Source organism: Geosmithia morbida (genome assembly GCF_012550715.1).
Source record: "Geosmithia morbida isolate 1262 chromosome Unknown scaffold_6, whole genome shotgun sequence".
In the NCBI taxonomy this organism is placed as follows: Eukaryota; Fungi; Ascomycota; class Sordariomycetes; order Hypocreales; family Bionectriaceae; genus Geosmithia; species Geosmithia morbida.
In genome coordinates, this window is record NW_023336193.1 from 1 (window position 1) to 24,375 (window position 24,375).

Here is a 24,375-nt window from a genome sequence, read left to right on the forward strand (position 1 = left end):
GTTACGATCTGCTGAGGGTAAGCCGTCCTTCGCCTCGATTTCCCAGTTGCGCCCTCGGGGCCCTTCAGGGGAGTCGGTTAACGGGATACCGGGGGGACAACGGCCCTTGCGGCTGCTGAGCTGTCTTGCCTCTAGGGTAAGCTGCTTGACTTGGCCGCGGCGCAAAGCGTGACGAATGTAATTTTCCTCATTTTTATTCGCGGCTGCGTTGTTACTTTTGAGATGCACCATTTTAATAGTTTACTCCAATTTCAAGACCTTGCACGCTCGCTACCAGCTCTTTTGCGTCTCTTGATTCGGGACGTGGCAGCTTCCTCCAATTCACTAACTGTCCTTGTGTAGCAAAGCAGAAAAGAACTGGCGATCCAGAGATCAACTCAAAGCAAGTCGCTGGATCCAGTATGACACTGGAGAGGGAGTTAGCTGGGTAAGAGGATGGCATTAGATTAGTAAACATTGGCACTTACATGCCGCCCGCTGCAAAATACACGGTCTCCTCTGAACTGTCTCTAAGTCTTGCACTCGCGACTTCGTACATACGAGTCGACCCACGCACGCTCTCCAAAATCTCTGGCGGTATCTTATGAGAGTGGCGAAAGAATTTCGCACGAGATCCTGCCCCCCATAACATGACGACGAGTATGTCATTCTGTAGGATTTTCTTTCGGAGCTGAAAGATGTGGCCTGGATCCGGTCGGAGTCTCCGGTAATCAGATAAGCCGCATCGATTGAAAAAGTGTTTAAGTATAGATGAAACGTGCTATTTGGTTAGAGAGGTGAATGACATGTCGTTTGAAGATATACTCACATTGTTCGTGAACACATTGTCGTGGTAGAATTTTACCCCTTCAGTTGTGTTAGGTAGAAACTGATGGTGACCTTGTTCCATGCGATAAATTGCAGAGCCTATTGCAGTATCCTCGATAAAATGAAAGCCATCACGCCGGATTTCTTCTAAGGCCCCAGGGGGGCTAACCCCGGTTGATAACATTTGAGGGATTGATAACATTTGAGGGGTTAAGGTGAGAGAAGAGACTGAGGGGGGGGAAGCACGGCAGTGACCCCTCGATGCACAACATGAGTAGAGACAAGACAATCCGATGCGCAGATGATCATGTGACCCAAACCTACCAAGTGATACAGATACTCCACCCCCACCCGTTCTTTTCATGCCACGCCCCACCGTAGCGCGGGTAGCAACAACGAGACAGTCATAATTTCCCTACCGTAGTTAAAGAAGGGGATCAGAGGAGTCGTACCTGACTACGTAAATGGTAGCGTACTGAAGTCTGCGAGCAGATGGCAAAGAAGGGGAAGTATGACATATGACGAGGTCAGTCATCGTAAGGACATGAAATGTTAGCAATGGTTTGACTCGATACCCTGGCCGTACCCAGGACGGAGGTGAGTGGCTGGTTGATTGTCTTCCATGCTGCGACATGGCTGTATCAATCCCCACTGGCACAAGGCCAACGCTTATGTTTGAGACGATCCCTGGCTTTGTCCCGCCAACTGTGAGTACTGCCAGGTCATACCCGAAGTAGCGCAAGAACTGACACCTCTGTTGGTCATACGTGCCCGATTTCACTTGCAGATTGTGCATGGTTGAAGAGAAAATGTCATGGCTAGGGGAGTCTGAGAAACATTTTATTGAGAGGCATAGTGGAATCGATGAGCAGAGAAAGAAAGGGTATGCCGCATTTCTATACTTCCACGTTCAACGGTGTACCTTCGTAAATTTTATGTATGTACATGCCACTCCCCCAAGCCTCGAAGACCAGTCCTCAGCCGCACCATGGGCTACCGCAAACCTAGATAAATTCCGGATCCCCTTCGCCGCCGTGCTTCAGAGTCAAGTTTGGCTGATTACGATTTGGCTGACCGGAATTTGGCTCGTAACGACCAGTTTCTCGACTACCTCAATACGTTTACGCACATCATACAAGCTCAAACATCAATGGATATCGAAACTAGAAAGAGACAATTCCAATCAGCAAAAACTTCTCCAGGATACGAAGACGAGACACGCTCGAGAGATAACGGACATCAAGAGACAAGAGCAAGATACCGAAGCGAAACGCGAAACTTTCGTCGCCAGGGAGAAGCCAGAAAAAGGGATCACAGGAAAGAGAAAGAAATACTCACTAACCTACGAAGCAGTTGAGAATTGAAGGTCATAATGAAGAAAAAAAAAAGCCGACCTGAACGACGAGATTGGCGACTTGTGCGGGGAGGCCAACAACTTACAGGAGTCTATCGAATTGAAGGACATTAAAAAACGAAAAGAAAGAGAAAATGAACAAACTGCTCTGGGAAGACTACGTGAATTGACGACTCTAGAGCAGCAGGTCGGCTCTAATGTCATGGATGAAGCGAAGGCTCCGTTAAGGGAATCCTGTGGGACAAGGGAGGAGAGTTGGCGAAGTTTAGTTGTTATGGTAGTTTTTACGCAACTTTGAAGCAACGTATTTAAGAGCGCGGAGACACTATGTACATGTACGCTTACATGCACGTTGTTCACCGATGCGGCAAGTTGACGCACGGATAAGAGATGCTTTGCGAGACATGAGGAGTACAAGCTGCGTTGAATATTCTATCCTCCCATCGACTTTTTTTCTCCCGGCGAAACTCCCATTGACATGTCCGTCGATGTCTAGAGAAGTTTGTCTAGCTGACGTTCATAAGTGTCGAAGGCGGCCACATGCACTGCCCTTGTTTCGTTCCAACATTTCCAGTGCCTCCACAAGTTGGGCAAATCCCGCCATCGAGGATACCGTTGTTGCATGCGCCGCACTTTGCCATGTTCATGGGAACAGATTCTGCCCGACTTGCATTAGTAACGCAGGTTCATGCGAGATCTCTCTCTCTCCACTCCTCTTCTATATTCTTTCTCGCTTTAGGGGAAGGGGAGAGCCACTCACATGGTTTGGCAATATAATGTGTTGATTACTTTAGAGAAATTCCGGATACATTGCTTGTACTTTTATACTACGAGTGCGGGGTTTTATGAAGTCTCGCCATGCTATCGTCGGTTTCTATCATGTGACAACTTCCAGAGAATGACTCCATTAAAAATTTTGACCCACAACTCCACCACTAGCGAATAAGATTCTATGTTCTCTAGCCATACCGCGAAAATATAACATAGCGTTATGTCGACTGAACAGTTGTGAAAATTCAAATAAGTGAGAATCACGGAAATAGTCGAAATCGAGTTGGAAAAAAACGTTGGGAAAAAAAAACTCACTCACTCACTCACTCAACACAATCAAAACACTCGATACACTCGATACGCTCAATACACGGTTTGCGCCATGACGAGAAATTTTATTGTGCGTTTTTTGCCAGCGGACAGGAAGGCAATGTAGATGGTCTCGGCGTCGCGAACTGAAGGGGTATCCGGTCGTTCTGGCTATCCTAGAATGAATGGCCGACTCAAAGTAACACGGTGTCTCGAGCTGATGAGTGACGCAGAGGTGGGAAATTGCAAACAAGGCCTGATTTTTTAGGGCTGAGGGGCGTTATTTGGCTCATGCGGGGATGAGATCTCGGGCGTCGAAGTGGGCCTTGCCATGTGACTACTACGCAAACGACATGCACTGCCGCCAAATAGGAATTGCCAGTTCGATACCACGGCGGCCAAGATTCTAAGGCTCAAGGGAACTACATGATGACTCTCGTGGAAAAATAAGACATCCATGAGTGGGAAAATCCAGGTGTGAAATAGAGAATAGCGGAGGGACAGAAGGGAGCGCCTTAGGAGAGAGCGAGCAAAAGAGCAAAAGAAACATGTGCTAGTATCTCACACTAACTAATGAATCCCAGCAACACATCACGCGTTCTACAGCTTCTCGTCAAGCCGCACGGTTGTTCCAACTCTGGTGATGAAATCCACGGCACACGGCGATCTTCACGGGGAGAATTCACGGTATATGAAATGAAAGCTGCGTGCCGTTCATACATATCGAAACATATTGAGTTCGAGTTAGTAGATGGAATTCTTGGGAGAATAGAAGAGAAACATATGGGAAGGAAATATTAGAGAAGGGGAACGGAGCAGCATGGATTTCATGCAGAGAAACTGACGGACAGTAAGTGGCGAGACGAATGGAGAGATAAGAGAGGAAGATACAAGAGAATGGAAGTTGACATAGCTTGATTGAAGCCATACGTATGACCTGTCCACCCCTCGGGAGCCGTGTGTACGAGAACTCTGCAGAGATGGACACCGTACTGGCATGGAAGCATCTCGCACTGATTCGGTAGTCGCCGACGAGAACGAGCCTTCGCTTCGACCACGACACAACATGAGCATGAGATCGGCCTGGGTCGAGCGTAGCAGGGGTAGCTATTTTGTCGTAACTCGGACCGTGCTACTGAAGACGACCACATGTATGCGTACATACTTGTACTTCGTACCTCACCTGAACCGACTCATCCCTGCGAGCATGTGCGATATGCATGGGAGTTTTTTTGGTGTGGCAATATTGTCAACTGTGAGTACATATTGAAATTGTCAATCACTAGTCATCTGCCCAAATGATTTGGTGGTTCTTACCACTTCCCGTTTGCGTGCATGCAACTTCTTGCGACCGAAATTGAGAATGATTTGTTGAGGTCAAACTTTGCGTAAATTACATGCATCGTGCTGCGAAAAAAAAACAGCATCGAAGACACCGCGCTAAACCAACCCCCGGGATCCTTCGTCGGCAGGCGACTTGACAAAAAGTCTTCGCCAAAACAACAGAGCGATACCATGAGTGTGCGGTGGCGTCTACCCATAGATGTCATTTACTGCCATGAGGCGCATTGAACGCCGAGTATCCAAGCACAGTAGGTCTTGAAACATGTACCGATATCATCAAGTTGAGGCCTAGATCTTAGAATATGATTGAATATGGCAGAATCCGCTGGTACTTTTATAGTGTCTCCTAGTCGACCGATAGTCCCCGCTAATATAATCCGCCCTCCTGACTGCTACGTGCTCCTTTTGGCTCCCTAGCGAACTCTACCTCCACACATTATCATCACCACACAAATCTTCACAGACTCATGCTAAAGCGTAAATGACGGACCTTGTAATCTTTTCGGAATGCCCTATTAGCTCAATACTTAACCATTTTCATCCCTATGTCTATCACCACGACATATGTTTATGTTCGCGCCGCGGCCCCCTTCTAACAATAACACACAATCCCCTACATCGTTATCCTCTTGTTTCCTCGCCGCCCGCGAATATTGAGGCTAACCAGATATTCTAGAGCGACATCATAGGAGTCGGCAACACTGCCATAGTTGAACTTCTGCCCTTAGGGGATTAAGTGAAAAAGTTTTCCACACCCATTGGCAAGTCCATATGATAAAGGAACGGATAAAAGACCGTAAAATATTAGAGCATTTAAACCGCCGCGCTCAGAAACAGCCGTATGTGCGCCTTGACGTTTTGATCCGCTAGGTGTTCAAGACGACGCACTAGCTCGATAGTGTCTTCGACGCACTAACAAATAATCAACTACAATACACAGTGCAACACTTGAACCTCCGCTATCGATACCAGCACACCGACCTACGGTCGCATGAGTCAGGGGCCGGCAACGACGGGTACCACTAGCTACATATTGATAACGGGGAGAATCATGTAAATCAACATCTACGACGTACCACGTCTACTAGCGTGTCGGCTGAACGGACACGCTAGTGCGCCGATACTCAACTAGGCAAGCGCTGAACGGTCCGTATGGAGCGTATTCCTACGTGTACTTATGCTCCTAGAATCTACCCCGTCCCCTTGATTTTCTCCTATCACCCGTGTCCTCATCTGCCTTGCATATCTCTGCCATTGCTTTTGACCACGATGATGCAACTCGACGAGAACCTATATACGATTAACCACCTAGGCTATGGACTCCTCGAAGGTTATTTTGGCTACCTCTCGCCGGTGTCTAGCAAACCAGCTCCCCTCCTCCAGCTAATACGTTTCCGCCGCCTCTCTTCGCCGGCGGTCAGGAATGTAGCGGCCCCCAACCGAGTCCTCCCCCCGAAGAAACACAGCGTTACCTATTCCTATCATTTCTTTTAGATGATCAGGTGCAAACAAAAGGCCCATACCCCAGAGTTCTTACATGCTTGAAGCCCCCTGCTATAGAAGACGGAATATGTATTTATCTCTTATGCCGGAACTTGCGAGGGGGTTAGCTATTCCACGACAAAATCTCATGCTAGGCGAAGCGGGTCGGGGTTATATTGTGGGTTTTCGGGTCGAAGCCTTCTTCATTCTATATCAAATATATCACGTCCTATATTGAAGGATACTATACACGGCCTATTAGATGGAAGAGAGACTTAGTTCTGCGTTCATTTGATTTTAACTGGTTTACAAGTGATGGATAAATATGTAAATATAGTGTAGACGGCACGTTCCCAAGTACCCTAGCTAGTAGACATTATAATTCTGTATTCTCTGAATTCGTTCCTTCTAGACGGGGGGCCACGTAGATAACCCCGGCCCTGGTTAGCCTCGCATGACGAACAGACTCCCTATTGCCTCGTGCATCGAATACACGCTATTCGTAGTAAACGTGATTGGCCCGTTTGTTACGCTTGAGGTCCTAGAACTAGCATCCCGGTGCCTAGTAAGTACTCTGTCTAAAAGTACAGCTAAGATAAACTAAAGGAGGTTTAAAGAAAAAATGGTCTTATTCATTTTCTATCCGCACTCCCGGAGTGCCTAGAAGATGCAGCTAGATTAGCAGCCTAGATGGGTGTGTCTAGTGAAGTAGAAATATATATCAAGCATGAAGAAACGGCATTAAAATCATCATTTCTACCTATTCCTACCCTTTTCTTACTAATATTCCTTACTTTCACGCTTTAACATCATAGAGAAGGAAGTTTATAGCTATTGGCGACACGATCACGTGTCATGAACCCACTAGGCGACAACTATAAGAACGCAGTCGTACTGTAGATGTGACCCCGCTTCGGGTCATTAACACAAGCATCATGGCCACTTCTACGTACCTCCGCTTTATGCTTCCTGGCGGCCTAGACCTAGGTTGGCTAGATTTCGAAATTCTCAGCATCATGAATGACGACTTACTATGCCAACTCTAAGTCGAGTGTTCATTTGCTCTCTCAGTTATCCAGGACGAATCTCGTCGTCGCAAAGGCGAAGTTATTAACCGAAAATTCGTCGAGCGATTTTGCCGCGCCCGGAATGATCCATAGCAACCGCCTAATGATAAGGACGGTAAAGACGACAAGACGAAGTTCCTCATTACGCAGTATAGAGGAAGGCCCGAAGCCACGCATGTATATAGCCGCCTAAACTATAGTGACGCGGCAAGGGTCATCCGGCTCACACTTCGCTAGCCTCGCACCAGGACTAATCAACTTTACTCCCCTTATAGCACGACGAACGACTCGAGAACATCCCCGTCTCCCAATACATCCAATTCCGTTATAATAAGGATGATTTCTTTCCTCGGTAACCGCATGCCGGTAGAGTTTTTTAGAAATACATTGAACGCCTAGTCGCGAGATGGAGAGGTTTACGGCATGATGATATCTATCGACGTATGGAACCGTGACCTCGACAAACTCCTTTCTTCTGGTATTGTCCGAAGCGATGGTGGTTTCTATATGATGGGGGACACCGAAGTACCTCAACCTGCGGAAATGCCATCTCTTGACCCCCCGACACGACAACTTGCCCTAAGTCATGTACTGTTCATATTCCCTAAAGAAGGCGGAGACCCCCTAAGGTAGGTACCACCTACGCACTCTTGCCTGACTTCATTGGTTAAATGGCTATAGATATACGCAGAAGGGAACAGCACTCCAACCGGTACTTTTGCGGCTGATCCCGTTCCTATGGGAAGGGCCACTAAAACATGACCAGCCAGAATATCTTGAAATGGCACTTGAAACTCTATTGACAGCGTCTTAGTTTAGGTGCTTCGAAGATAAGATGGAATTTCTCATAACGGCCGTAGAGGTTTCACTCCTTATTGGCACCCCGCTTAGTCTCTTCCGGGTTGAATGTCGACTCCTCGCCTTACGAAGAATCCACAATAAAACAAAACTACCGCTATCACTATGGCCTCCAGTCGAGCGGTTACCTGCGGATAGCAACAGGTCCAACGCAATCATATAGAAGCTATACTTATTCAAGATATAAGCCATGGTTGATAACGGCGCTACTAGCGAAAACATTTAGGAATCCATTAGAATTATTCGGCCCTTCGACGAAAGATCTATATCATCACAAGAAAGGCATGTCTTTTTAGAGGCCCAATTGCTACTAGTCTAAACTCTTCGATTCGAGGGAAAATTTCCCCAAGCCTTATGCGTCTTCACCAATGCTAGGAAGGAGGCAATCGCTTCAGCCTACAGAAATGTTGTGAAGATTGGCACGCAATATTACGAGACATTGTGCGAAGTAGGACATTGTGGTTCTGCCATTCGACAGGTTGTCGAGGATGCGAAGGTCATAGGATATAACTAGAGTTTAGAGCAAGGGTATGGACGGCGTCTCATCTTAGCTCGCGCCAGCGCTTACCTCATGCATGCACTCTAGGATATCAAGGGTTCCGTCAGGCCTGATCTATCTCATTTACAAGCGGCGGAGACGGACTTCCAATGGCTGCATTGCATCTATCGCCGCATGCCCACGCCGAGCAACACTATCAAAATGAGATTGTTTTCTATCCAGTGTGGTCTTACAATAGTGTGCTATATCGAGGAGAAGTGGGAAGATGCCTCGTCTTATTAGGAGACAGCGAGAAACTCCGCCGACAAGCTCTATCCTAACAAGGGCTACGCGTTCATAATCATAACATATTCATTAAGTCAGGTCTACTTCCACCTCCGGCATGGCGGCGCAGTAGATATGTACAACGAGGCCAAAGAGCTATGGGATTCCATAAGGCCTACACGGCAACACTATTTTATTGGCCTTGGCTCGCTTTGGCTAGAGTTGTTAGGCAATTAGGAGGACCAACGATGCGGGGAGAGAATGATGGGTATATAGATCAACCCGCGATCGATAGCGTTGAGCAAATGATGAAGTTAGCAAATCACGATATATGAGCTGTTCTGACGTTTGATCTTATTCCTTCTAGATCTAGCTACGATAAGGATATTCCACTAGCTGTAAAGCCAATGCTAGTCTTGCTGCAGTCTTGCTAAAACCATCCCAACTAAATAAAGACTGCCGGTTACTAAAACATAGCTAACTTGTTCGTCTTTATAAATTTCTTCCATAGCTTTATTAATAGGAGCAATCCGGGTTTTCCCATAGGGAAACGTCGTTTTCCATGCCGCCTCATATTCCTCTATGCGAGAAGTATTCATAACGTTAGTGTCCGATGTAAATGTAACACTCGATAACCCCTTGATCGTGGACAGGGACTTCAAAGTGCCTAGACCATCATGCCGGTCTGAATCAAGGCCAAATAAGAGATGCTTCCCTACAGTGCCTTACAGTCAGTCTAGGACAGCCAAACAGCGTGTAAAAAGTACTTATCTCGAATGGGAAATACTGTTGAACCAGGCAGCGGTGTGAAGTCCGCTCATTGGGTTGTGTGCACCATCAAGACACCAAATCACGCCGTTTTTTTGTTCTGTTTGAAAGCGCCCCGGCCAGGCGAAGTTTCGAATCCCAGCCTGGATATCCTCTTCGGAAAGTATATGACCAACTTGCCTATAGAGGAATTCCCGACAAGCCTCCCGGGCTAGAGAGGCATTGACCCTTTGCACTGGGACCGGGATATCCTCGAGATCGGCTTGAATGAACCTAAGGCTGGTGCCCTTTGCAGCTGCACGACACTTTAAAATCTTAGAGACCTCCAGAACCTGTGGCGATGATAAAGCTGGTGCGCCAGTTTTAAAGATCCCCCCTTTGTGCCATGCAATATTCTCAATAGTCGGTCCGAGCTCATCTATGTGATCAAGCCCAATCGTTGTAGTAGCCGTAACAGCCGGTTGATTAACGACATTTGTAACGTCGTACTCGCCGCCGTGGTGGGCCTCGTAGATAGCGACATCAACTCCCTCTTTAATAAACGTGTGGAATGACAAAAGAGCCAACAGCTGGAGAGATCGAGGGCCATCGCCTAGGCAGTCCCAGATTTCGAATAGGTTTTCGGCAAATTTAGTCTCGGAAATGGGGTTTGCATTAAGGCGAATCCGTTCCGTATATTCAATTAAATGGGGGGAAGTATAAAGGCCGACTCGCTTCGGGAATCCGGTTCTTGCGCCATGTGCAAGAAGCATGCTTTCAATGTATGCGCAGGTGCTGCCTTTTCCCTTAGTCCCGGCAATGTGAATTACCTTTAGTTTATCGAGATCACGATCCTTGAATCGGTCAGCTAAGCACCAAGAAACAGTCCAGGAGGCCATACCGTATGTCCCAATTTGTTTAGCCAGCCCTTTATCTTATGTAGATGGGGAGTGCCTCGGAGCGTGGTCGTGCCATGCGGTAGGGCAATCGGATATTGCGATAGCTTCCTTGATCGAGAGGCCCGTAATTTAGCCAAAAGGGCTTTCGCATCCTGTGAGAGTTAGAATCAGTGGTAATTTCACGCTGGGAGTGAGTAGTCACCTTAAAGTCCCGACCGATAGATACCATGATTTACAACGTCTCCTATCGACAACGTTTCGAGGGCGTGCACCTCAAGTAAGGAGGCGGGGAAAGAAAAAGCGCGCCTATATCGAAGCATGGATTACTATTGGAATAAGCAGCTGAGTCGTCAGCTGGAACAGGTTGTTCCGACCCGAACAACAGGTCTAAGGGATTAAAAGACCACGTTTACAGTCATTTTTTACCTATATAATCTATCATGATCAACAACATCGCAATGGTACAAACGGCAGAAATATTTACGTCAATGTTTAAATCCCCATTTCCTTTACCGATGCTGCAACTTCATTAACGAAGAGAAACAACATCGTGTTACGAAATCTGTACCGATTGTGTTAGGCAACGAGCCGACCTAGGGAGGGATGGTATGAGATAAGTGAAGAGAGTTGTCAAGGGACGTTCAAGAAGGGGCCAAGTAGACGCGAGTTCGATGCGAAGGCACAACGAAAGGGAAAATGGCATTGATCGTTGCCCTCCTTCCTTGCAAGGAAGTCTGGCTTATATATAGGCTGTGGGTCACGTGACACCCTTTGACCCATTTCCCCTCTAACAGATTGCTTTGTGTACGATGATGCTTTTGCGGCTACTACAATAGTTGCAATAAAACAAAACAACTCCCCCATCTTTTAACAATTTCTTTTTGTAAAAGTTTGTCTCGTATGATCTATGTTTCGGATGCCAGGCCGGCCAATAACGCGTAAATATGGAATAGGGGAATGTTAGTGCACTAGACGCAATGAATGGTAGACGATAAAGAGTGACCGGATATATTTGCGTTTATATATAGTTACGGACCTCACACTCGATCAATTAATTGCCTACGGATACTATAATCAGCGTTCTACTATGAACAAAAGTCTTATTGCAGTACCTTCCGCCCATCTTTCATACTTCCTTACACGATCCCCTTTTGCCAACTTTACGGCTTGGAGTTACCAACTGTAGACAATAGCATTCCTTGCAGAACCTGCAAAGGACTCGCAGCTGGGGTAAAGATTGGTAACGACTGCTCAAATTGCCACCAGCTTCAAAGGCGCAGAAAACACGTTACAAACGACCCAATCTTGGTAAGCATACCTAGGTAATCGAAGTGAACCAAGTCTAATGGTAGCAGGTTAGAAATAACATAAGAAACCATCGAACCGGAGCAGAGAGGGAGTGACATAGAGAGGGCGAAGAGTACTTTGCGGAGTAAGAAAGAGTTAGATAGATCCGTATACTTTAATTTATAGTGGATGATTCTTCGTCGCAATTACTCAACAAACGTTTCGTTTACGCAGGGACTCCCGCCAGGAGGACTCGTGGCATAATTACGATATCAACAAATGCGTCAAAGAAATGTATTCTAACAGCTGATCATCACTAGTTTAAACCATCTAGTTCTTTTTATTACAAAAGCATACCTTTTAGATGACCGTCCTGCGTTCAACAGATGGGGGAGTACATAGTCATACTCCCAACACCACTTCTCTGACTACCCTGTAGCACAGAGTCGTACCAACCGTCACACGCAGTATGCTATCAATTATTTCGCTAAACAAGAAATTCAATTCTTTTCTTAAGAATTTATCGTAATCTTTAAGCCAATATTCTTCGGGACAATATTTGTCTGTGGAATGTAGCGGAGTGGATAACAGCTGTATGAGGGGCAAATAAGTAGATACCATCGTGCGCATGATCAACATCTCGGAGGTTAACGTCTCGGCTGCGCCCTGGCCCGCGATGGCGCCGGTGACAAGAAGACGTGGCCGTTTCGAGTACGTAAGACAACACGCCATTGTCCTGCTCGTATCGGTGCGGTATTTTTGCAATTGGCTGTCTCACGATGCAAGAGTTAGGGGGATGTGTCTTGAGAGAACCGTTGACATCTTCATAGGAGAAGGGGGTACTTGATAGAAGAAGTTGGAGTACTTATGTGGCCGTGAAGGAGGGGTCGGGCCTCGGCCAGGTTGGTGGCACGTGATGAGAAATTGGAGGAATCAGAAAGCGGGATCCCCGACTGCGACACACGAAATACATATATGTACTTACGAGCATCGAAGGGTTTGAATAGAGTGATAATATTGAACATGAGCCCCTTAGTGGTTCAGCTGGCCCGAGAGAGGGACGTACAGTACGTTGTGAAGAATTTGAACTGTATTCTTCATATAAGCAAACTGGGATAACACAGTACGCTATAGAGAATAACACACCGTGTATTACACAACACCAAGCACCACTTGTGGAAAGCCATTCTCGTGTGCGCATCGACTCCTCATCCTGGTCTTCGCCGCCACCCCCATCCTTTCCCACTGACACCAAGGCTCTAGAATGCGTGATTAATTCAGAGGTAATGATTTTTCCCGCGCATATCGAATCGTCTCCTTATGCACGTCATATTTGTCAGCCACTGCTATCTCACGTCAAACCATGGCGCATGATGCACCACCTACCGTGGATTCTCTCATCCTGACCTTGGAAAACCTCGAGAAATCTGCCGACCTACTCAGTGAGGAAGCTAATGAGTTGTCAAAAAAATCTGATCCCCATCAAGCTGCCACTAGTGACCTCCGGCATGCCTATGCTGGTCTATTCCTTCAACTTGTCGGCCTCAGGGAAGCGTTCACGGCATGTTTGAACAGATTAGCAACCAGGTTCGGCAGATACGACGAAGCTCTTCCCTATGGAACGCCTCGGATCTTCAACAGTTGCCGATCTATGTTGGAGGCTTTGCCGTGGTCCAAGCTCGATTTGCTATCCCTGGATGCCATTATCGAGGCCAAGACCAAAATCCTGTGGTTCCAGAGATCCATTTCGAATTCCGCCAGCTGGACCTCCAGTGATGAAGGCCTACTGCTTTATCTCTCTTTTATTCCGGAAAAGCCACCGCGAGACTTTCAAGCTCTCGAAATCTCCGCTACCGAGCTGCGTCATTGGCGGTCCGTAAGCCGAGATGAGCCTTCGTCGGAGAGCAGCTCGGAGACAGTGTCGTATTGGATGACCATTCTGAATGGTGCCTTCAACGACCGAGAGCCCGAGGAGTTCCACTTGGAGAGAATTTTTGCCGACCTTCGAAGCCAGGCCATCCCCGATTACGCTGAGGCGTCTGTGAAATGGCCACAATATGCTGGTCGGTACTGGTCTGTCCTTAGACCCCAGATCTTCTCACTTTTCAACGCTTCAAGATCCTTCAACTTTGTCCAATGGGTCCTAGAGTTTGCCCGAAAAACATGGCCCGAAACGTATGGGAAGTACGCTGCCGCAGAGCCTATGATGGATCTTACCGATGCTCTTTGCAGCGGCACCATAACCCCTCTTCATGTCGCTGCTTCTCTTGGCCTCCCCAACTTATGTCGCGACCTTTTATCCTCGGGGTCTCATATCAATAAACAGGGGCCTATGGGGACTCCGCTGCTTTGCTCCCTTCTCGGACACAACTCATTTCTAGAGGCTTTATACCTCACTCCTTGGCTAGCCCCCACCAATCCGATCACATACGCCAACCAGGACCGCGTTGAAACTATTCTCCTATTGATTGACGCAGGTGCTGACTGCACGTGCGACTTCAAGTGGGGTGATAAAAACGGTTCAATCCTTCCGTTGGCATTCTGGGCGTCCCTCGTAATGAACAATGAGTCCATCCTCCATCGGGTTCGTGAGAAAGGAGCTAGTGTCGACTTCGCCATGGAGGAAGTCCTGCGATATCCCGAAACCGAAATTGAGGGCTCAAGAAACAAGAAGACCATGTCCAAGCTGCTTACGTATATCTTTGACCTTTTTATGAAGCAGCTGGTTGACGATTTCAACTTCGACGAAGGCGTGAACAGTGTCATAAAGAGCCTTATGACCCGCATGGACATTGATTTTGCTAGTGAGGGTGGACAGAGGAAGCTCGAAGGCGTTCCGGATGAGGTTATATTCACCCTGTCTGAATCTGCAATCCTAGAAGGCATGAGCGTTGAGCTACGTCGCCTTGTTCTCGATCCCAGATTTGACCCGAATCCTGAATCCGTCGACGAAGAGGACTGCGATACATTGCTGCACACAGCTGTTTCAAGCAACTCTCTCCTCATAGTTGACATCCTGGTCAGTGCGGGGGCGAAGCTGAATGCCGTAGGCCAGTACGGACGAACCCCGATCATGGTTGTGGAGTCAGTGCAGATGCTTGAGAAGCTGGTGGAGCATGGTGCGACTACGACGGACGTGGACTACGATGGGCGAAATATTTGGCATTACGCAGCAGCAAACAATGACATGGATATGTTGGAATGGCTGTGTGATAATGACCCTTGGAAAGCTGAGAATCTCAAAGCCGTCACCGACGGGGGATGTACGCCTCTTGCGGAAGCATTCTTCTCCATTGAGAGTCTGGCGGCCCAGCCTTCCAGCATGGGCCCTACTCAGAACCCCGAGGCCGCTACAAGGCTTCTCCAGGAGTATGATGGCAATACCTTTCTTATGAGCCCTACTCCCTTGACCCACCTGGCAGCTGCCTGGGGTGACCTGGGACTCATCGAAGGGCTTGCGAAGTTGGGTGCCAATTTTCGCCAGCCAGACGAGGACGGACAGACTGCACTTCACTATCTCAACTTTTCAGCCTCCACACAGGTTGTCAAGAGACTTCAAGAACTCTGCTATGGTGCACCGGTCGAGTCTGACCAAAACTTCACGCCGGCGGAGACTATATTTACCAATTTTTGGCCTTTCTTTGACGAATCCGACCCTGTGCCATCACTGCATCCTTCCTGCAAACAGCCTCTGTCTGAAGAGGCGTATTCTCTGCTACTGAATGAAGACACCATTTTATCAATAGATGGGCGAAACAACAATTGCTTCTGGGAACGCTTCTGCGCCAACGTGATCCAGGCCAACCCGTTGCCGACGCATGCTGGGCGAGCGAAACGCTTATCGGTGCTCCACGACTCCATAGCTACAGCTTTGAGGTGCATCGTGCGCGCTGGCGGACTCCACAACTACGAAGAAAGAAAGGGCTGGTCAGCCGTCATGTGCTTCCGGGGTGGCGAATTGGAAGAAGTGACCCGAGTCATCAAATTTTATGAAAGGCGACCACGCAAGTCGTGGAATGTCAAGTACTTCCACCGGTCCATCATCGCAACACTTGAGAACTCTGGGCCTATCGCGGCGGAAAATTTCTACCGATCGGCATACGCCGTCCATCTTCTTGCTGAGGCTGCCTTGCATCGCAAGATGGCGTTAGTCAAACATCTCTGCGCGCGAGGTGTCAGGGTTTTCGAATGCCATAATGGCAAATGCGGCCCCGTTGAGCTCGACTTCCTATACCCACTGGAGTGGATCATCACGCGTTCTCGCGATACCGAGCCACTAGGTGAACTTCTGAAGCATGTTACCGCCAAGGAACTCAATGACGGGCAGGATAGACTGGTTGACGCCCTCTGCTCCTGGAAAGGGACTGGAAAGCCAGCCAAGATTGAGATGCTTCTCCGAAAGGGCCTGGACCTCAATTACCTGCCCAAGGGGGACGATGCGGATTCCATGCTGGGACGAGTGATTTTGAACGGCGTGTCCGATGTAGCCGTAGAGCTTCTGAAGAACGGCGCAAACCCAAGGCTTGGATTTGGGAGCTCGAATGCGGCGCTCTGTGCAGCATACATGGGTGATCGCAGGGTTTTGCTTGAGATCATGAGACGTTTTGGCAACGACTTCCCATGGAAAGAAGTTGGGAGGACACATGGAGACCTCGACGGGAACGTGCTCCATATCGCCTGCTTCCAAGGTCACGACGAAACACTGACAACACTTTTGGAGCTGGAGGGTATGACGGGGCTCGTGTCTCATGTTAACGGCCTGGCTGACGGTAAGACTCCAGCCCATATCGCAGCGCTGATGGGGTCTGCACGCTGCATAAAAGTGCTCAACAAATGGGGCGCCAAATTTGATATTCGCGAGGAGACACAGAATGGCGGGACGCCGTTACATGTCGTTTGTAGTATTGTCCCGACTAAAGGATACTGCGATACACTGTTAGCGCTCACAGAATTCTGTCCGGCTGCTGTCAAGATCAAGGATACCAAGGGCCGTACTCCTCTGACTATTGCCATTGAGGGGGGACATACCGCATATCTGGAGACGCTGTGGAGAGTCGATGCTTCCATTGACGAGCTTGCCGACAAATGAGAACGGCACAGTTTTTGTTTTGTCTACTCGTATGTATTATGGTTGCCTAGTAGGAAGAATGAATGGACCACGCTCTTCAGACATGAGTCAAGGCTTACGGCGATTGGTATTAGTAACCCTTTTTTCTTTGGGAGKGGGGGGGGGGGGGTTGTGAAGTGCCTTGCAGATACAGGCCCTGTACGAAGAGTGCGTGCAGCATCACCCTGCATCTCCACGGACTACAGATGGTTTATTAGTGTCTCTGATCCTGATCCGGCGAGAGACCCAATGATTAATTCAAATGGTTGGCTCGCGGTGGCCCGTGCATCCTGCACATTCATGGAGCTCTACGCGACCGATCCAGCCCTCTCTTTGATCCAAACTCTCGTCGCCCTGGGAACAGTACAGTATTATGCGAGTACGGATATTAATATGGGCGCAAAAAGTAATTACAGATGCCTGTCTGCAATACCACTCGTACTTGTCCATACGAGGAGTAGATGATATAATACTCGTGCTCCGTAATGCTGCATATAATTCGGATGATTGCCCCTTGAGTTTGACCCTCGGGCGCTGGACTTGGGCGCATAACATTGAAGCTTTATCCTACACCTTTACGCGCTCCTTCTCAACGCTCTTGCCTCAACACCTTCCATTGTCCACGCGCCATCATTTCGTCACCCTCTACACGCTCAATCTCACCACACCTGCCCATTTTTATATTCCATTGTCTATACGACCATGGCCTCGGTTACCTTCTCATCATCTAGTCGCAGCCCGGATTGGGTCGTTTCGCCAACATCAAACGCCCAGTAAGCATACCTCCAATCCCACCCATCTTCCAGCGCCACGCCCCCCTTCAAAACTCGCCGAATGCGCGAAGAGCTGGAAAGCAATAGCCGGCAGATGTCTGACTCACAGGTAAATCAATAGCCTGACGAATGACCGGTCGTGGTTTACCGACGAATTCACCGAAATCGACTCTCACATCAGCAATGCGCACGTATCAATAGCCAACATTCCCGTCCGTGGCTTGGGCACTGTCATCCTCCCGGTCCAACAGCTGGCCACTGGACAGGGCCATACCATCAATGGAAGCATGCGCCTCCAGAGAGTCCTGTACGTGCCCGACTACCCTTGCAACGTAGTTGGTGGGCCAATCCGATCACTCGCGACGATCCACTTCAGCTCTCTGACGCCTCGAGGCTCCCTGGTCTATGGCGATGGTTCCGTAGCCGCTATATTCATGCCCGGTCGCAACTTTTATCAGATCATGCTTCGAAGCCCACCCGTCGGCCCGCCTCTCGGGAGGTCCGTCTTCGAACAACACCCTGAGTACGGCCACATGGCCGCGTTTACATGGGCCGAGGACGCGCAGCAGCGTTGCCTGTCCTTTCTCTCGGCCGGATTTCCAAACCTTGCTGCATCGTCATGCGCCACCAACAGAGAAGTAATGCCCATCACCAGCTCTGTCGGCGTGGACGCTAGTTATCATCGCAGCAGAAAGCGTCGCGCGCAGGACGAGGATTACGAAACATCCCCATCTACGCCCACATCCCCTATGAGGGCTGCCAAGAGACCGAGAGCGATGGGCGAGAGCAATTGCAGGGCCCGACGTATCCTGCCGGCTGTCTTGCCAGCCCGAGGCTGAAATTCGTGGACGTATTGTAATGCTTTTATTTTTATATAGTCATGGGCAAAATGGTATCAAATAGGCGCAAAGGTATGAAAACTAACCATGTCATCGAATGTCGGAAGCATGATATGCAGCATGGATATGGGCATGCTCCGCTACATGGCGTATGCATGGCTTTGTGGAGGGTTTGGATTCTGGCCTCTGGCTTTCGGTCAGAAAAAGCAGGGCGTATTATTAATCAGAGTTCACAATTGCTACCAGTAATCACAGACAGTATAACGGGTCTTCTGGATATCGTTTAATCACATTTGTCAAAAGTACAGGTAAGTTACGCACTCGCAGTGGTATTGAAGCCTCTACCCTGAGGGCGACATTCAACAACAGTGGTCAGCTCAATGGCAAGACAATCACCCTAAAAGTTGATTCATTACACTATTTTGGCTAAAACCTCTGGTCAAGTGACCTGGTGATCTTAGCCTTTTCATTAACATGTGATATTGAGTAGTATTAGTATATGATCTATTACACCTCAGGTTAGCACTTCCGGCACCCTAGTCTAATAATCATTTGGTAGGGGCAATGGCTTTCAACAGACTGTATTTCCAGCGCATGCAGAGAAAGTATACCTATGACGATGACCGCTACCGAAAGGCGACAAGATGGTAAGTAATATCACAAAGAGCATTGATGATAAGATGGGATGTCAAGGATGGCCATCTTAGAAGATATAGCCTACCTTGTCTCATAAAAGAGTCATCCACGTGTATATAGACCATATTTTTCAATCTGTAAATATTGCCCTATATTGTGTACGTGTTATGTATCGTCTTTGGGGATAGTCAAAGGCCCCACACGTTGCCATATACTCATTTTTTTCTTGGGTTAAATACTTCTTCCTTCAGTTTCCCTTTGCCATTCGCTTTCACCTTAAATCTTGGCATACTTCTTGAAGGCATCGATCAGACCACCGGTTGATCCATCGTGGCCCTCGCCGTTTCCAGGCTCATCCAGCTCCTTAAGGATTTTCTTGGCGAGCACCTTGCCCAGCTCAACACCCCACTGGTCGAAGCTGTTGATATCCCAGATGGCACCCTCGGTAAAGGTGAGGTGCTCGTAGTAGACAATGAGGGCGCCCAGCTCAGCGGGGCCAATAGAGCCACCCACCAGGATCGACGTCGTGGGGCGATTGCCCAGGAAGCGCTTGTGGGGGACCAGGTCGTCGGGAGCACCCTCGGCCTTGACCTGCTCATCGGTCTTGCCAACCATGAGAGCCTCGGCCTGCGCAAAGTAGTTGGAAGCCAGCATCTTCTGGTGCACATTGTCTGAGATGGGGTTGTGCGACTTGGCGGCCAGAATAAAGTCGGCCGGGATCAGCTTGGTACCCTGGTGAACAAGCTGGAAGAAGGAGTGCTGGGCATTGGTGCAAGGCTCGCCAAAGAGGATGGGGCCTGGAATTAGATGCGTGTCTTGTCAGCTACGTGCAAGCTAGATAAATACGTGGACAAAACGTACCGGTAGTGTACTTGGCCGCGGAGCCGTCCGACGTAATGGATTTGCCGTTAGACTCCATGGAGAGCTGCTGCAGGTAAGCAGGGAAACGGTGGAGGTACTGGTCGAAGCTGTTTGTGCGAGGCCTCTTGTTAGCACATTCTTCTCTAGGCGGTATAATTTCAGATCCTAAAACATACGGAGCAACCAGGTGAGTCTGGGCGTGGAAAAAGTCGGAGTACCAGACGCTCAGAAGACCACCGAGAACGGGGATGTTCTCGCGCAGAGGTGCCTCGCGGAAGTGCTTGTCCATGGCGTGGGCACCGGAAAGAAACTTGTGGAAGTTATCGTAGCCAATGTAGAGGGCGACACTAAGACCAATGGCGCTCCAGACTGAGTAACGGCCGCCCACCCAGCTCTCGAAGCCGAACATGTTCTTGCTGTCGATGCCAAACTTGGTGACCTCGGACTCATTGGTCGACAGAGCCACAAAGTGCTTAGATACATCACCCTTGTTTCCAGTCTTCTCGAGGAACCAATTCTTGGCGGTGGTGGCATTGGTCGTCGTCTCGGCCGTGGTGAAGGTCTTAGAGGCAACAAGGAACAGGGTCGTCTCGGGGTCTGAGTTGTTAAGGGCCTCGGTCATGTGGGTGCCATCAATGTTGGAGACAAAGTGTAGGGTCATGTCCTTAGCGCCGTAGTACTTGAGGGCTTCGGTGACCATGACAGGACCGCTGTTGGTGGAAAGAGTGTTAGTGCTGTCGTGATTCCATAAAAGTACCCATACACCTTCCGTGGAAAACACAAGGATTGAGAAGCGGCAGAGAAATGTCAGAACCTACAGGTCGGAGCCACCAATTCCAATGTTGACAATGTTGGTGAGCTTCTTGCCCGTGTATCCCTTGTACTCGCCACTGCGGACCTGCTCCGAGAACTCCTTGATGTGGTTGAGAACATCGTTGACACCCCCGGGGCCGTTCATGACGTCCTGGCCGTCAACCTTCATCTCCCAGCCGCCGACATTGCGCAGGGCAGGGTGATAGACGGCGCGGTTCTCGGTGAAGTTGATCTTGTCACCACGGAACAGGGCATCGCGCTTGCGTTCCACACCGGCCTGCTCGGCAAGCTTGACCAGCAGGTCAAGCGTCTCCTCTGTCAAGAAGTTCTTGCTGAAGTCGAAGAGCACATCGGCAGACACGTCGCTTCCGGGGGCAAAAGTGCGCGAGAAGCGGCTGAAGCGCTCAGGGTCTGAGGAAAAGGCCTCCCTGAGAGTGAAGTTCTTGCTAATGGCATCGCGGTTGGTCTGCAGCTCCGACCAAGCGGGCAGAGTGTTGGCGGGAGCCATTTTTTGTTATTTTGTTATTTTGTTACTTTCGTTAGATGAGGGGTATCAATCGAGGGGTAGCTTCGCGGGATTCCTGGACAAGCACGACGTGACGTCAGCATCAGTAATAGGTGAGGGAAGAGGTGTGAACATCTCTCGATGATTTCCGAGGCTTCCGGGAAGAATCAAAACGAGGTTCCGGTGCTTCCGAGAAGAAGCAAAGGAGGCTCAAGAAGAACCATGCGTGATTCTCCCTGATGATGGGGAAGGGGGAAGAACTGTCCCTCGCGTCTTGTTCAGGCAATAGCATGACGTAGTGTGGGCATACAGGGAGCAAACAAAGCTCGTCGCCATCAAAGAACGTACCTAAATAGAAACTCTCGTCGAAGCAGTGGAGGTTAAAGGATGAGTGTTTAGTAGAGATTGGGGAAATCACAAGAAAGACGTTGGGCGAGGACAGTCGTACGACGTATATACCTGAGTTTCGGCCAAGAGAGTGGGACTGAGAGGGCGGGGGTGAGGGGAATGACGGACTGATGAGGTCCGGGTAGCTAACCTTAACTATAGAAAACTTCAGTGAAATATGGCGTAAGAGTAGTACTACATATACCACTGGTCTACGTAATGTGTACCTGTGCGGAGTACTGACTGCCAAGTGGGCCGACAAAAAAAGACATTATCCTTTCCACAAACTTCGATTGAGTTGGCGTATATGATTTTTTTTGTCTCTCAGACCCGCGATGTTATATTATTGAGCTATAATCACTGTGAATACTTAAGGCAGACGCGAAGTGGGGGCGGGGTAAAATTCAATTGCTTTTCTCTTAGAGTTCGCTTGGTAACTGTGACGTAATGATGGGACTGGGACGTATTGCCAGCACCGGAGATGTCAAGGGCTTGCATGATAGCATATAGTGACGAGCATAGGATGATCTCTCAGAGAATAATAGTATGTAGTAAGCCCTTGAATAGCGCTATTATAAATACTTTCTCCCTCTTTTAAACTTGAGTAACTTCCTAATACAATGAGTTAAGCCACCATCTTTCTCTTATCATAATAAATCATCACATAGCTTAGATGCGCGGGACTCGACCATAAAACCGTCGATTCCCGCACTACAACAATGAATAAAAAGACAAGAATCTTGACGCCACATAACACCTAACCTACCCCTTAAATGTGAGTTAGAATTGTTTGTAGTGTTTGTTCTCATAAAGATATTTGCGTTATTCGATTACCTCCTAATACCTTCCCACTAATTCCGCTTACATGGTCCTACTCTTGTGTCGATCCCAAACGTTCATGTTGTCAGATCCGACACCGTCCCTGTCGAAACACCACACAGAGTGTCCCCCAGTACGCATCACCCCAATCAATAATATACCTAGCCACCAATGCGTTATTTTAAATATATCTATTATCGTCAGTATGTCTTACGTTTTTCTAATAGCCCGTTAAGGTATTCCCAAAGGGGAGGGGTGTTTCAAAAGTGTGTTGACTTACGTGTCAGGTAGCAAGCCTCAGGATATATTACAGAGCATAAGGGAAAAGCTCCTGTGGAAAAGTTATTTTAGGGAAAGTGATTTAGGTATCTACTAGATGTCATATACAGACACTCTTCTGGCGACTACGTACATGTAGTGCTTGCTGACAACTAGTCGTTTCATATTTTATTGAGACTGCTTATTGGATTTTTTCTCCGGCGTCTATTCTAATCGTACCTCTTAATCTCGTTCTTTTCACTTCATTACACGTCGTCTTTCTTCTCAGTTAGCCCATTGTCGCCCTTCCCCAGAATAGCCTTCAGGGTGTCCATCTCATTGCTCATCCACGCCGTGAGAGCAACGATGTCCGCGCCGCAATTTACGAAATCGAAGCCTTCTTCGTATTTCTGGGCCGCAGCAGCAGCACTAAGCGCAAAATGACCGACGTACTTCCCTGCGTCCCTTGCAGCTTTTAGGACACGGGAAGATGCCTCCTGTACCTCTGGAATGGAAGCATGATCAAACGCAAAATATCCCATGGAAGACGCCAAGTCGTTGGGCCCGATGAAAAGCATGTCAATTCCGTCAACGGCCGCAATTTCTTCGACATTCTCAACGGCCTTCCGGCTCTCAATCTGAACAATGACCAATATGTTCTCGTTGGCCTTTTGCAAGTATTCGCGACTAGTTAGGTTGAAAGCAGCGGGGGCAAACATAGCACCAGCTCCCCTATTCCCTGTTGGCCACTTCTCTGAGGGGTATTTGCAAGCGTTTGCAATAACCTGCGCTTGCTCCTTTGTCTCACACATGGGGACCATGACAGCGTGAACTCCGCAGTCGAGAGCGCGTTTTATCATCCAGTGCTCTGAGCCCGGAACTCTCACGATGGGAGACACTCCCGAAGATGAGATGGCTCCAACTTGGAGGTACATGCCATTGTCGTCAATATTTCCATGCTCTGTGTCTATAAGAACCCACTATTCGAAAGTATTAGTCTTTCTGTTTGATGGTTAGGTGCAAATATTTGGAGACTTACGTCTTCTCCTAACGGGGCAATTGTTTTGGCCAGAGAATAGCCCGGAAATTCAAGCCACTGCCCTACACTTGGTCCTTCGCGGCGCCTTGCCCTTTCCAGTGATGCAACCAGGCGCGTCTTTCCCGAAGAGTTGACGACTGGCGAGCTGATTTGGTTTGACATGTTGAAGATGGGTTCGTAACCAGGATAGGATCTGTGCTTCTGGAGGTATTATTTACAGCCCCAAGCAGAGACTGATGGGGATGCCAATAAGTTGTTTCGGTAGTATTTTGAGGTTTTAATGCTGTACCAGGACGTTGATGATAAGAATTTGAGAGAAGTTCGGCGGTACGTGCACTAATGATTTTACCGCCCGGATCATGGGCCGCTTTGGGCGCACGGCTATCATGTAGGATCATTTTACTCCGCACACACAAATACCACCGTGATAACGTGCAAAGATAGGGAGTTATCGGGCGACCCTATCGATGGCCGCATGGATTATTATCTACACACCATCTACCATTGTCGTCCATTCCTCTCACGAGCTGACTTAAGAATAACACATTGTGTCTCGCTTGAAAGAAGAGCATCCTATCTATACAGCAGCTTCAAGTCCATACACCGTTTGATTCTCCGCCCACCATCATTCTGAAGCAGTAATACTGTTG

The 24,375-nt window shown here is 48.5% G+C and overlaps 5 protein-coding genes across 5 annotated transcripts; 2 read left to right on the forward strand and 3 right to left on the reverse strand.

The window, feature by feature from the left end:
- Positions 1-9,522: 9,522 nt before the first annotated feature.
- Positions 9,523-10,630, reverse strand: GMORB2_6474 (folylpolyglutamate synthase; the record flags this gene model as incomplete). Its single annotated transcript, XM_035468444.1, has 3 exons — positions 9,523-10,356; positions 10,404-10,553; positions 10,604-10,630. 3 exons carry the CDS (start codon positions 10,628-10,630, stop codon positions 9,523-9,525), a joined length of 1,011 nt encoding a protein of 336 aa, XP_035321578.1.
- Positions 10,631-13,339: 2,709 nt separating this feature from the next.
- GMORB2_6475 (Ankyrin repeat) lies at positions 13,340-16,777 on the forward strand (the record flags this gene model as incomplete). The annotated part of the gene is made up of 3 exons (XM_035468445.1): positions 13,340-13,942; positions 14,015-15,346; positions 15,488-16,777. 3 exons carry the CDS (start codon positions 13,340-13,342, stop codon positions 16,775-16,777), a joined length of 3,225 nt encoding a protein of 1,074 aa, XP_035321579.1.
- Positions 16,778-17,497: 720 nt separating this feature from the next.
- On the forward strand, positions 17,498-18,407 carry GMORB2_6476 (uncharacterized protein; the record flags this gene model as incomplete). Its single annotated transcript, XM_035468446.1, has 2 exons — positions 17,498-17,568; positions 17,690-18,407. The coding sequence occupies 2 exons, from the start codon at positions 17,498-17,500 to the stop codon at positions 18,405-18,407; spliced, it is 789 nt and encodes a 262-aa protein (XP_035321580.1).
- A 912-nt stretch (positions 18,408-19,319) lies between these two features.
- Positions 19,320-21,225, reverse strand: GMORB2_6477 (glucose-6-phosphate isomerase; the record flags this gene model as incomplete). Its single annotated transcript, XM_035468447.1, has 3 exons — positions 19,320-19,840; positions 19,905-20,614; positions 20,723-21,225. 3 exons carry the CDS (start codon positions 21,223-21,225, stop codon positions 19,320-19,322), a joined length of 1,734 nt encoding a protein of 577 aa, XP_035321581.1.
- Positions 21,226-22,952: 1,727 nt separating this feature from the next.
- On the reverse strand, positions 22,953-23,887 carry GMORB2_6478 (4-hydroxy-2-oxoheptanedioate aldolase; the record flags this gene model as incomplete). The annotated part of the gene is made up of 2 exons (XM_035468448.1): positions 22,953-23,666; positions 23,726-23,887. 2 exons carry the CDS (start codon positions 23,885-23,887, stop codon positions 22,953-22,955), a joined length of 876 nt encoding a protein of 291 aa, XP_035321582.1.
- Positions 23,888-24,375: the final 488 nt, after the last annotated feature.